At 49.6% G+C, this 12322-nt stretch overlaps 1 protein-coding gene across 3 annotated transcripts in view; it reads right to left on the minus strand.

The window, feature by feature from the left end:
• The window catches only part of PRIM1 (DNA primase subunit 1), a 113490-nt gene that overhangs the window by 23294 nt on the left and 77874 nt on the right, over nt 1–12322 (minus strand). For 2 of the 3 annotated variants that reach the window (XM_082205929.1, XM_082205930.1), the window contains 3 exons: nt 8585–8742; nt 8086–8192; nt 6623–6696 (listed from right to left, as the gene is read on the minus strand). In XM_082205929.1, coding sequence (XP_082062055.1) covers nt 6623–6696; nt 8086–8192; nt 8585–8742 — 339 coding nt within the window. Of the gene's footprint in view, nt 1–6622; nt 6697–8085; nt 8193–8584; nt 8743–11149; nt 11312–12322 lie in introns of those variants that run through there. The other variant, XM_082205931.1, reaches the window with a different exon arrangement.

Raw genomic sequence — 12322 nt, forward strand, 5'->3', positions numbered from 1 at the left:
CACAGAACGGATTCTTTTCGTCTTGCGAGGCACCACTGTATTTATACCAGTAGATACTAACTCCCACACACATACACAAATGCAGCTGTCAGGGGATGATTAGCTGCTTGTGCTTAAAATAGTGCCCCTTCAGAGTTTGTGCGACCCCACAAACCTCTGTGTGTGACAGAGCTCCTCAGACATGTCTGCTCTAGTCACTTGTAGAGTCCGACAGTGGCTGTCTGCGGAAGCGCTTCCAGCAAAGAAGTTCCTTAACGGAAACGCGTCTCCTGGACTCACGACGTGACAGCTTCCGGCGAAGCATAGGTCTCCCTGCAGTTGCTTCTGACACCTCCCCGCTATTTTCGCTCGAAGTGTCTCTCACCCCTTTCTCTCCCCTTCTGCTTCCTGCCTGGGCTGCTGCGTCTCTCTCAGCATTACTGAGATCCTCCTCCAGAGACCCCGCGCTCCCCCTACTGGTCCCTGCTTTAGCTGTTGACTCTCTCCCAGTCTCTGGGAGCCCTACCACTTCCCTTTCCTCCGATGTCAGTTCCCTGACATCCACCTCCCCTCCAGGGCCCCCCTCTCCCCCGCCCCTTCTCTCTCCTCTGGGCGGTGAGGAGCTGAAACCCCTAAAAGAATCCTCCTCATCTTCCGACGTCTCGAACATTTCCCTCCATCGGTCTTCGTTCCGACTCGCTGAATCCTCCTCCACCTCGGAATCAGCGAACCCCTCCAACTCTTCTTCTTCGTCGGTGGTGGCGAAGTATTCCCTCCGGAACCTCGCCACTGGCTGGGGTTTCCGAGGGAATCTCTGATGAAAAGTTTCAATCAAAACCTCGTCATCTACATCCTCTGCCCTGACCCAGGTGTTTTCCGACTCCGGCTCCCCTTCCCACATTACCAAATACTCTACTTGCTCTCCCCTCCACCTGGAATCGAGAATCTCCGCTACATGGTAGCTGTGTTCTTTTTCCTCCATAGCTGGTCCCCTATTGACCCTCCCCTCTCTGTCCCCTATATACGGTGACAGCAATGATCTGTGGAACACTGGGTGCAACTTCATGTGGTTAGGTAACCGGAGTCTGAAAGCCACTGGGTTGACCTGTTGCGTGACTTCAAATGGGCCCAGTCTTTTGGGTCTTAACTTCTTACAACCTCCTTTAAATGGTAACCCTTGGGTGGACAACCACACCTGATCCCCCACCCTAATGCTTTCTCCTTCCCTTCTGGTTTTGTCTGCCTGCCTCTTATATTCCTCCTTCGCCCTGTTTAAATTAAGTTGGAGCTGGCGATGGATCGCTTCCATTTCTTCAACGAACTGTTCTGCGGCTGGAACGCTCCAGTTCTCCCCCTCCCCCCCTGGGAAGGCTCGGGGATGACACCCGTGATTGGCCAAAAAAGGGCTCATTCCCGTGGACACGTTCTCCGCATTGTTATAGGCAAATTCTGCCAACGCCAGCTTCTCCACCCAATCATTCTCTCTGTCATTCACATAACACCTCAAATATTGCTGGAGGACACCATTAGCTCTTTCCGCCTGCCCGTTGGTTTCTGGATGACGGGCAGTTGAGAAATTCACCTCTACATGCAATAAGCTCATGAGCTTCCTCCAGAACCTGGAAGTAAATTGTTTCCCTCGGTCCGAAACCACCCTCAAGGGGGCACCATGCAATCTAAACACATTTTCCACAAACAATTTAGCGGTTTCTTCTGCTGTGACCGCATGTGAGCAGGCTATAAAGTGGGCCATCTTGGTTAACAGGTCTACCACAACCATAATGGCTGTCTTCCCTTTGGACCTGGGCAGATCAGTCATAAAATCTATTGCCACTGCCTCCCATGGTCTTTCCGGCGTGGGTAGTGGTTCTAATAAACCTGCCGGTGCCCGCCTCTCCCCCTTGGCTCGTTGACATCGGTCACACCCTCTCACATACTCCCGCACATCTTCCCTGACCTTGGGCCACCAGAATTCCCTGGTAACCAGCCACATGGTTTTGTGTTGCCCAAAATGCCCTGCTGTGGGGCTATCGTGCAGTTGCTTGAGTACCTTTTCCCTCAATTCTCCTTCAGGTACGTATAACGCTCCCTTGTAGTACAACGCCCCGTTTCTCTCCTCAAAACCCCCGGGTTTGTCTCCCTCCCTCCTGAGACCCCTGAGTTTGTCCTGGGCATATTCATCCTGCACCGTTCCCTCTATCAGTTCCCTTAGCCCCACCAGTGCCGCCCCACACACCCAGCGATCCTCGGGAATGACATGGGTCTCTTCGGGTGCACCCTCTCCCTCCAAATATTCAGGTTTGCGTGATAGAGCGTCCGCCCTAACGTTCTCCTGGCCTGGTACGTAACAAATCTCAAAGTTAACTTTGGAGAACTCCTGGGCCCATCTCAACTGCCGTTGGTTGAGCACTCGCGCAGTTCTCCAATACTCTAGATTCTTATGGTCCGTGCGTACTTGCACCTTCTGTTGTGCACCAATTAGTAGGTGCCTCCATCTCCGGAAGGCCTCATAAATCGCAAGAAGTTCCCGGTCATACACCGTGTAGTTTCTCTCCGATTTGTTCAGCTTTCGCGAAAAGAAGGCACACGGTCGCCACTCGGAACCCTCCTTCCCTGGCTGCAGAAGAAGCACCGCCCCTATGGCTCTGTCAGAAGCGTCTGTTTCGACCCTCAGCTTTTTTTGTAAATCCACATGTAGAAGTTGTTCGTCAGAGGCGAAGGCCTTTTTCAGTTCCTCAAACGCTCGCTCCGCCTCCGCCGTCCAAACAAACTTCTTTTTGCTGCTGAGACAGTCCGTGATGGGCGCCGTCAGGTGAGCGAAGTTTCGGATGAACTTACGATAAAAGTTTCCAAACCCTAGGAACCTCTGCACATCCTTCTTAGTCTTGGGGGTTTTCCATTCCAGCACCGCTTGAACCTTGCCGGGGTCCATGGCCAACCCCTTGTCTGACAAGCGGTACCCCAGGAATTCCACCTCCTTGGTATGAAACTGACACTTCTCCAGTTTCACCCACAGTCTGTTGGCATGCAGCCTGCTCAACACTTCTCTGACGTCTCTCACATGTTGCTCCTCATTCTCCGAATACACCAACACGTCATCTAAGAAGGCCACGCAATTCTTGTAGAGCAAAGGCCCCAGTACATGATTCATAAAGGCTTGAAAACACGCGGAGCCTGCTTGTAATCCAAAAGGCATAACGAGATATTCAAATGCCCCCAAAGGGGTGAACATGGTGGTCTTCCATTCATCCCCTTTCCTTATACGTATCAGGTTGTATGCCCCCCTTAGGTCCAGCTTTGTAAAAATCTTTCCTTTTCGCACCCTGGTCAAAATATCATCAATCCTGGGCATAGGAAAAGCCACCGGCTCTGTCACTGCATTTAGGGCCCGAAAGTCACATACCAGCCTCGGCTTGTCCGTGTTTTTTTTATCCACAAAAAACACTGGGCTACCCCCCGCTGCCTTGGACTCTCTGATGAAGCCTCTCTTCAGGTTCTTGTCAATGAACGCTCGCAACTCCTGCATCTCCCTGTCTGACATGGCATACAACTTGCCTACAGGGAGCTGTGCTCCAGGGAGTAAATTGATCTGGCAATCAAAGGGCCTATGCGGGGGTAGTTGGTCAGCTTCCTTCTCGCTGAACACGTCGCTGAGATCAGCATACTGTGATGGCACCTTCCCCTTCTCCATCACTTCCGTCCCTGCTAGGGTGGCTTGGGCCCCTGCTGACCCCTTTTCCCCCCTGCAGTGTTCTAAGCAATGTGCGGAACCGAAGGAAACCACTCTTTGATGCCAGCCCACCAGCGGATCATGTAGGGCTAGCCAGCTCATTCCCAAAATAATGGGAGCGCCTCCCAAGGTGGCCACATTAAACGCTATCAGTTCTGTGTGCCTTGCCACCCTCATTATCATTGGGATGGTCTGCAAGCTGACGCCTCCTCCCAACAGTTCTCTGCCATCGATCGTGGTCACCTGCAGGGGGTTGCTTAAGGGGATAGTCTGTATCTGGTGTTCAGCCGCAAACTCCTTGCTCATGAAATTGCAGGAGCTGCCTGAGTCTAACAGCGCCTTTATTTTTAGGGGGTGTCCATTTTGCAACTCTAGCGACACTTCAATCACTAGAGCAGGTCGAGGAGCTTCTGGCACTGGCACTTGGGAAAGGGGCACTTTCACTGCTCTTTGGCCTGGCTGCAGTGCCCTGCTGGCAACCAGGCGTTGGCTTTTACCTGCTCCGTTTCTCCCTGCTCTTCCCCCTCAACAGTTCCCACCATCCCTTGCCATTCCTTCCTCTGGGGGCAGACTCTGGCAAAGTGGCCTGGCTGTTGGCAGAGATAGCATTTCCGGGGTCCCTTTCCCTCCTTCTTCGCCCCCTCACTGGGCTTTGAAACTGCGCGCGCGCGGGCTGTTCCGATTTCCATCGGCTCTGCCGGCGGGAAAGCTGGCTCAGGAATGTCTGGAATGCGTAACTCCTTCCAACGTTCCCCTCTCCCTTCCCGCCTCTCCAAGGCTCTTGCCTCCTGGCGCGCTCCAATGGTCAGCGCAGATTTGGTCAGCTGATCCATAGACACCGCCCTGGGGCTCCTGGCCAGCTCGTCTTTCACAGCTGAAGAAAGACCTTCTTCAAATAGCATCTGAATGGGTGCTGCCGATAAATCCCACCCCAATCTGTGAATCAGCATGGTAAATTCAGTCCAGTACTCACGGACAGATCTGCTTCCCTGCTTGCAAGCCATTAGCTGTCTGCGCACTCCCCCCTCCTCAATATCGCTGGAGAACATGATATCCATTGCACGAAAGAATTTCATAGCGTCCTTCAGGATATCGTTGTGCGTTGCCATCAGGGGTCGAACCCAGTCCCGCGCCCCCTTCTCAAGATGCCCAATTACGAAAGCAACTCGGGATTCCTCATCAGGGAACTCATCAAACTGCACATTCAGGGCATATTGCATTTCAGTCCTAAAGGCATGGTAATCCTTGGGGTCCCCCCCAAACTTCTGCACTAATCCTGGTACCTTTCTGGGGAACTGAGTGGTTCTCCCCTTCTTGTCTGCATCTTGAGCCCTCCTCTCCTCGAGCCTCGCCGTCTGCAGCGCAAGTTGGACTTCCAATGCTCGGTATCTGTCTTCCAAGCTTGGACCAGCTCCACCCCCTGCGGCTCCGGCTCCTGCTGGGTCGCTCATGATGCCTTCTCCTGCACAGGCAGCGTACAGAGACTGTCGGACTGCTGTCAGGGGATGATTAGCTGCTTGTGCTTAAAATAGTGCCCCTTCAGAGTTTGTGCGACCCCACAAACCTCTGTGTGTGACAGAGCTCCTCAGACATGTCTGCTCTAGTCACTTGTAGAGTCCGACAGTGGCTGTCTGCGGAAGCGCTTCCAGCAAAGAAGTTCCTTAACGGAAACGCGTCTCCTGGACTCACGACGTGACAGCTTCCGGCGAAGCATAGGTCTCCCTGCAGTTGCTTCTGACACCTCCCCGCTATTTTCGCTCGAAGTGTCTCTCACCCCTTTCTCTCCCCTTCTGCTTCCTGCCTGGGCTGCTGCGTCTCTCTCAGCATTACTGAGATCCTCCTCCAGAGACCCCGCGCTCCCCCTACTGGTCCCTGCTTTAGCTGTTGACTCTCTCCCAGTCTCTGGGAGCCCTACCACTTCCCTTTCCTCCGATGTCAGTTCCCTGACAGCAGCAATATAAAATAACAGAAGCATTCCATCGGTACAAAGCATATGAGGAGGGTAAAAGGGAAGAGCCAATTCAGCAGTTTACCAATCTGCAGATACTGCTGCCAAAAGTTAGGCTGCACGGACTGACAGGAGTAACAGAGGCAAAAGCATGAAAAGGAAAGTCAGGGAGTCCCCATAATTGGGAGGCTTACAGAAGTTGGTTGTAATCACATCCACTAAAAATTTAAGGAAAATCGACCTTTCCTCACTGCAGAATGATACATTAGGTACCCTCTTAAAGATATCATTCCAGCCCTAGGACTTGAACATGGAAAAGGAACCGTAGCTTCCATGTCCGTCCTATCTGTCTGCTTGGATAGAAAAAGCTGCAGCAGCACAGCAATGTGCAACCTCCTGTCTTTTCAGTCCCAGAATTCACCTGCAGGATGAGACCCAGTTTTAATTTTTTTAATGCATAAGCTTAATTTGCCCCCCATCTGTTTAGGCTGGAAGTTCCTTGGGACAAGGACCCATCTTCTTTTGCTTACACTTCCCAAAAGGCTCCGCAAAAGCCAATGGTACTGGATAAATCATATACCGTATTTTTTGTTCTATAAGACTCACTTTTTCCCTCCTAAAAAGTAAGGGGAAATGTGTGTGCGTCTTATGGAGCGAATGCAGGTTGCACAGCTATCCCAGAAGCCAGAACAGCAAGAGGGATTGCTGCTTTCACTGCGCAGCGATCCCTCTTGCTGTTCTGGCTTCTGAGATTCAGAATATTTTTTTTCTTGTTTTCCTCCTCCAAAAACTAGGTGCGTCTTGTGGTCTGGTGCGTCTTATAGAGCGAAAAATATGGGTATATTTGAAAATATGGTACACACTGCTGGAAGGCGCTTAAACTCTGACTTGGGTGAATCTCCGAAAGAAAGGTGGACAAAATGGTCAGTCTGGCAACAGTTGCTACATGGCCATTGGCCACTTACCCACGAGTGCCCGATCTATGATGCGGATGGCAATGGTCATTAGAGTCCAGCACTTGGGGCAGATCTCTGCAGAGCTGAAAGAAGAGTCATTAAAAAATGAAGCCCTGATTAGTTTAAAAATATAACCCACGACTCCCACCCTTCAAGGAAGCTTACAAAACCATATAAAAACCACAACAACCCGGTTCGGACAATTGTTCTAGACTCTGTGGTTTATGGACAGTGGAACAGTGGAAAAATATTAGGGCTGAGCACTCATCCTCTCCTCCGTTGCTTAAGTGCCAAGGCCCTGGACCGCATTAATCCAGAGTTTTATGTTATGTCCAAACTAGGAAGCTCTAAGTTAACGTCCCTTAACAAACAAGGAAGTAAGCCAGGGTGTGCTCTGCTAAATGCTCTTCAGCCTAAAGTGGGCAGTGTATTTTTTAACACACACACCCCAAAGGCACTGAACAAGCAAATCCAAGAGGCTATTCTACGGCTTCAGGATTCAGTGGGAAGAGGCTCATATGTAATGAGTGGCAATTTTACTGAACATGAGAAGTCATTTGACACTGCATCCACACGGTGGATGTTCTTGCGCACATTCTGAAGGTTCAGAATGGAAAAAGAATTTTCTTTTAATGAAATAATTTATACGATTTCGTGTTGCATCCAACACTTAGATCTAGCATCCTTATTATTATTAGGTGTGTGGGACAAAACAAAGGGTGACTTCCATTATCCTGCCCACCTGCAATCTTCTTGCATGCTGTGTCGGAAGACAGAGCACTTGGTTGCGTCAGGCTCAGCATGGCAAACTCTATATTCTTCCAAGCTCCCAGAAGAGTGCTATTCAGAGTTCTTCAGGTTACAGGCCTTCCCAGACTTACCTGGCAGTAAGTCCCATTGAACACAGTGGGACTTACTTCCAGGAAAACATGCACAGGATTGCACTGTCAAGACTCCGCCAGATGACCTAGCTAGTCATTTGTACAACACACACACACACCCTTCTGAATGAATTTCCCGGTCACTTTCCAAACCGCAAAAAGTCTGGTTCTTTTTTAAAGTGGATTTGTTGTGCCAGGGCGACAGAGCCCTTTAATCCTCATTTACTGTACAGACCTAAAGTTCTGGTATCCACTTGTGTGGGAATCCTTCCCACAAAATACTGAGAGTCTAGACTCCCATTTAATGTGCTGTCAAGGTTCAGGGAATGCCCACACATGGAAATAAAGTACAAAAACAGACAATAAGCTTAGAGTAAAAACGAAACAAGTTTCTAGTCCATAACTGTTACAACAATGCTGGAAGCATAGAAGTGGGCAGCATCTTGTGAAGTTCAGAGCAGAACTCAAGAGTGATCAGTCAATGGAGAGCGAATACTCTACCCACCTTCCCAAACATATATAATTATCATCCTCACCATCAAACTGGCTTCCTGTCCCCAAATCACTATCCCAGAAGGGTAAGAAAAATACCTGCAGCATCTTCTAACATCATCGTAATCTGTCATGTCTATATCAAATACGAGCTCTTTCTCCTGGGCCTGGAAGGCACCTAAGTGTACCATGTTGTGCTGGATGGGCTGTAGGGAAGCGAAAGGGAACAGAAATAACTTAGAAATGATAGCTGCTTACAGTAATTTAGAATTTTATTTCCCTGCCTTGTGACAGTTAACTAATTGGTTCCCCCCCGACGGTTCCAGTAAAATTATGTTTGATCATATTTGTACGGTCAAAGGGCCAAGTCTTTTTTTAAGCCAGTTAAATGGTGGACTCTAGGGCAGGCAGTTTTGAAAACCTTTTCTAAATCATTTTTATAACAGGACTGCGGAACCTGTGACCCTCCAACTGTTGTTGGACTCCAGCTCCCATCAGCCACAGCCAGCGATGCTACTGGCCAGGGTGATGATGGGAGTTGTAGCGCAGCAACACCTGGAGATTCCCCGGCCTGGCTTTATAGCACTGAAGTGCATACCTTGTGCGAATACACAGCCCCAATGTCAATTTTGTAAGGGCACATTTTCTGGATCTCTTTTTCCAATTCCAAGGGTGTGTTGAAAGACTGGTACCGCACGTAGATGTCATCGCGGAGCGTGAACGAAAACTCCCTTCGCTGAAAGTAATTCTTTGACACTGCAAAAGGAAGATCACATGCTAGTTACATTGCGCAGCACAGTTTCTGCTTTGAATCTCAGCTATTCCACGAAGCTGGCAAGATGGTCTTAGGCAAGATGCTGTTCTCCAAGCCCCAGTTCTCATTTTGCAATATGGTGGAATAAGACAGCACACTGAACACTGTAAATGATATATATAATTGCTAAGTGTGATTATATTTTAGTCAGCCAGGTTGGCAATAATTCAGGAAAGTCCATACAAGAAGTCCATACAACCCTAAAAATTCTGTGGCCAGCAAAATGTTGGGTCCTCCTTAACTGTCCTCTGTTAGCTGGGCTGGTCTTCTGTCCAAAAGTGTCTGCTATTTGCAGAGCCTTACAGTATAATTCCACTTTAAAGCTAAATAACAATAAGAAGAGAAAGCAGAGGCCTTGAAGTTGTCCATCATTCGGTCACAGATCATTCAGTCACAGTCTTCCCCACTATGGCGACAAGTGTTGTACTGCACTAATTATATTTGCATTTATGCCAAATACATGCGCACGTATGCATGTCTGTGCTCTCTTTTTCACCACACAAGTGGCCACGCTAGCCAATGCCAGACGGGGCACAAAGGTGGCAGTGTTCCCTTGTATAGTGCTTCCAAACACAGAATCATGGAACTGTACAGTTGGAAGGGATCCTGGGTGCCATCTAGTCCAACCCCAATGCAGGAAGATGCAGGTGGCCTGTATGGGGATCGAACCTGCGACTTTGGTGCTATCAGCACCACCCTCTAACCAGCTGACTGAGTCGGGGAGCTTCTGTTTAGAAGAGAGGTAAACTAGCCCCGTTGTATATCGGGGGGGGGGCTGTGTGGAGAGAGTCTTCCTTGAAATTCCTGGGAGCTTACCTTAGTGAAGACCTCACTTGGAAAAGCAATATAACTCAGGGACTCCATTTTCTCAGGGTCTTGCGAAAGAACAATGTTAAACAACAATTGATGACCTCCTTCTACCGGTCCACAATAGAAAGTGTCATCTCATATTGTCTCACAGTGTGGTACGTTGGCTTGACCGCCACAGACAGGAAGTCTTTACAGAGGGTGGTGAATACAGCACATGATACCATGGGCTGTCCCTTGAGTCCGCTAGATAACATCGCAAGGGATCGTTGCCTTAGGAGAGCAAGAAAAATTCTCAGGGATGATTCACACCCTGGTCAGCACCTCTTTAATCTTCGGGCAGGAGATATATAAGTATAATCAGGCTTAAAAACAGTTTCTATCCATGGGCTGTTAGGCTGCTGAACAGAAACTAATACAGTGGTGCCTCGCAAGACGAAAAGAATCTGTTCTGTGATTCTCTTCGTCTAGCGTTTTTTTCGTCTTGCGAAGCAAGCCCATTGACGGATTAGCACTATTAGCGGCTTTTAGCGGCTTATCGGCTTAGCGGATAAGCGGCTTGGGAAAAAGGGGGGGGGGAAGGAAAAAACCCCCGCATGAACTCGCAAGACATTTTCGTCTTGTGAAGCAAGCCCATAGGAGATTCGTTTTGCGAAGCACCTCCAAAACGGAAAACTCTTTCGTCTAGCGAGTTTTCCGTCTTGCGAGGCATTCGTCTTGCAGGGCACCACTGTATAATGCAACTGACTTTCGGGGTTGGTGAGTTGTGCGACAAGCACACAGAGTGCAATGAGACTGAGTGTTGGGGGGGGAGGGAGGCTTGATTAATTTCATTGTACACAGGTTGTACCTTGACAATAAAGTTATTATTACAGTGGTACCTTGGGTTACATACGCTTCAGGTTACAGACTCCGCTAACCCAGAAATAGTACCTCGGGTTAAGAACTTTGCATCAGGATGAGAACAGAAATCGTGCTCCGGTGGCGCAGCAGCAGCAGGAGGCCCCATTAGCTAAAGTGGTGCTTCAGGTTAAGAACAGTTTCAGGTTAAGAACAGACCTCCAGAACAAATTAAGTACTTAACCTGAGGTACCACTGCATTATTATTTCAGTTCAGCGTAGTTGATAGTCCCTCTTCCACAAACCCGCAGAACCTTTTCTTTTGGAAACCTATTGCCCCTGCATCTTGCAGTTGTGCGTTCCTCAATTAATTCCTCAGTTAATTACAAACTGCGGGAAGAAGCCTGCCCTGAATCTGAAGGCAGCGACTCATTTCCCTCCGCTACCCCATTTTCTTTGACCTGGGCGCCTCCTCCCGTTCCAGCGCCAACCATGAAGGGCGAGACCAGGCGCGCTTCTTCGCCTCCTGCATATGCTCAGAGGCACCCGTGTTTCAAGGCTGTGGGGGCTGAGCCCCGCCCCGGAGCACTTACGCGCCTCGACCACCTCCCCCCCCCCAGTTGGGGGGCTTCCCTTTCGCTCCCTCCGCAGCTCCAGGGTCCCAGGAGCGCGCCTCTTCCCCCCCGCCCGCTCCTGGCTCACCGTCGCCGTAGCGCAGCCACCGTCCGTAAAGGCCGAAGGGGAAGACGCGGCGGTAGTACAGCGGCAAAAGGTCGGGCAGGGAGCCGGGTTCGAAATCTGCCATGTCCAAAGAGAAAGCCGAGCGCGCGCGCGCGGGAGAAGCCAGGCTCCGCCTCCCGCTTCTCGAGGAACCAATCAGAGCAGCGCCCGCCATATATGCACCGCGCCGGGGATTGTGGGAGTTGTAGTTCCGGCGAGAAAAAGCGGCCTCTGAGAGGCTCTAGCGGCCCTTTACGAAAATGTTGTTGTTTAGTCGTTTAGTCGTGTCCGACTCTTCGTGACCCCCTGGACCAGAGCATGCCAGGCACTCCTGTCTTCCACTGCCTCCTGCAGTTTGGTCAAACTCATGCTGGTAGCTTCGAGAACACTGTCCCACCATCTCGTCCTCCGTCGTCCCCTTCTCCTTGTGCCCTCCGTCTTTCCCAACATCAGGGTCTTTTCCAGGGAGTCTTCTCTTCTCCGGAGGTGGCCAAAGTATTGGAGCCTCAGCTTCAGGATCTGTCCTTCCAGTGAGCACTCAGGGCTGATTTCCTTCAGAATGGATAGGTTTGATCTTCTTGCAGTCCATGAGACTCTCAAGAGTCTCCTCCAGCACCAGAATTCAAAAGCATCAATTCTTCGGCGATCAGCCTTCTTTATGGTCCAGCTCTCACTTCCATACATCACTACTGGGAAAACCATAGCTTTTACTATATGAACCTTTGTCGGCAAAATAAAAAAATAAAATAAAATTAAAATTAAAAAAAATTAAAAACGTTTCTCCTTTCTGAGGGCAGATGAAGGCTCTTATTCCAAGAGGCTTTTGGGAGTAGACTTTTTTTTAAGCGAAAGGGCATATAATAGTGTGCTGTTTTTACTGTCTGCATTTTATGGTATTTTATGGTCTCTTTCTTGTGAGTAGATCTTTGGGAGCCTGCCTACCCTGGGAGGATTCCCAAGTTCTTTAAAGTGAGTTGTAACACACACCAGATCAGTTTCTGTTTTCAAGTTCATTTCTCCATTAAATTGGATTCTATTACTATAGAATTGTAGAGATTGTTGATTCTCTCCACAACCCTCCTCCTCTTCCTTATGGTCTTGAGCACTGAAGTCATTCTGCAGCTTTCTTGGAATAATTCCCACAGGAATGTCATA

This window comes from Podarcis vaucheri (assembly GCF_965113315.1).
Source record: "Podarcis vaucheri genome assembly, chromosome: 2".
Classification (NCBI taxonomy): Eukaryota; Metazoa; Chordata; class Lepidosauria; order Squamata; family Lacertidae; genus Podarcis; species Podarcis vaucheri.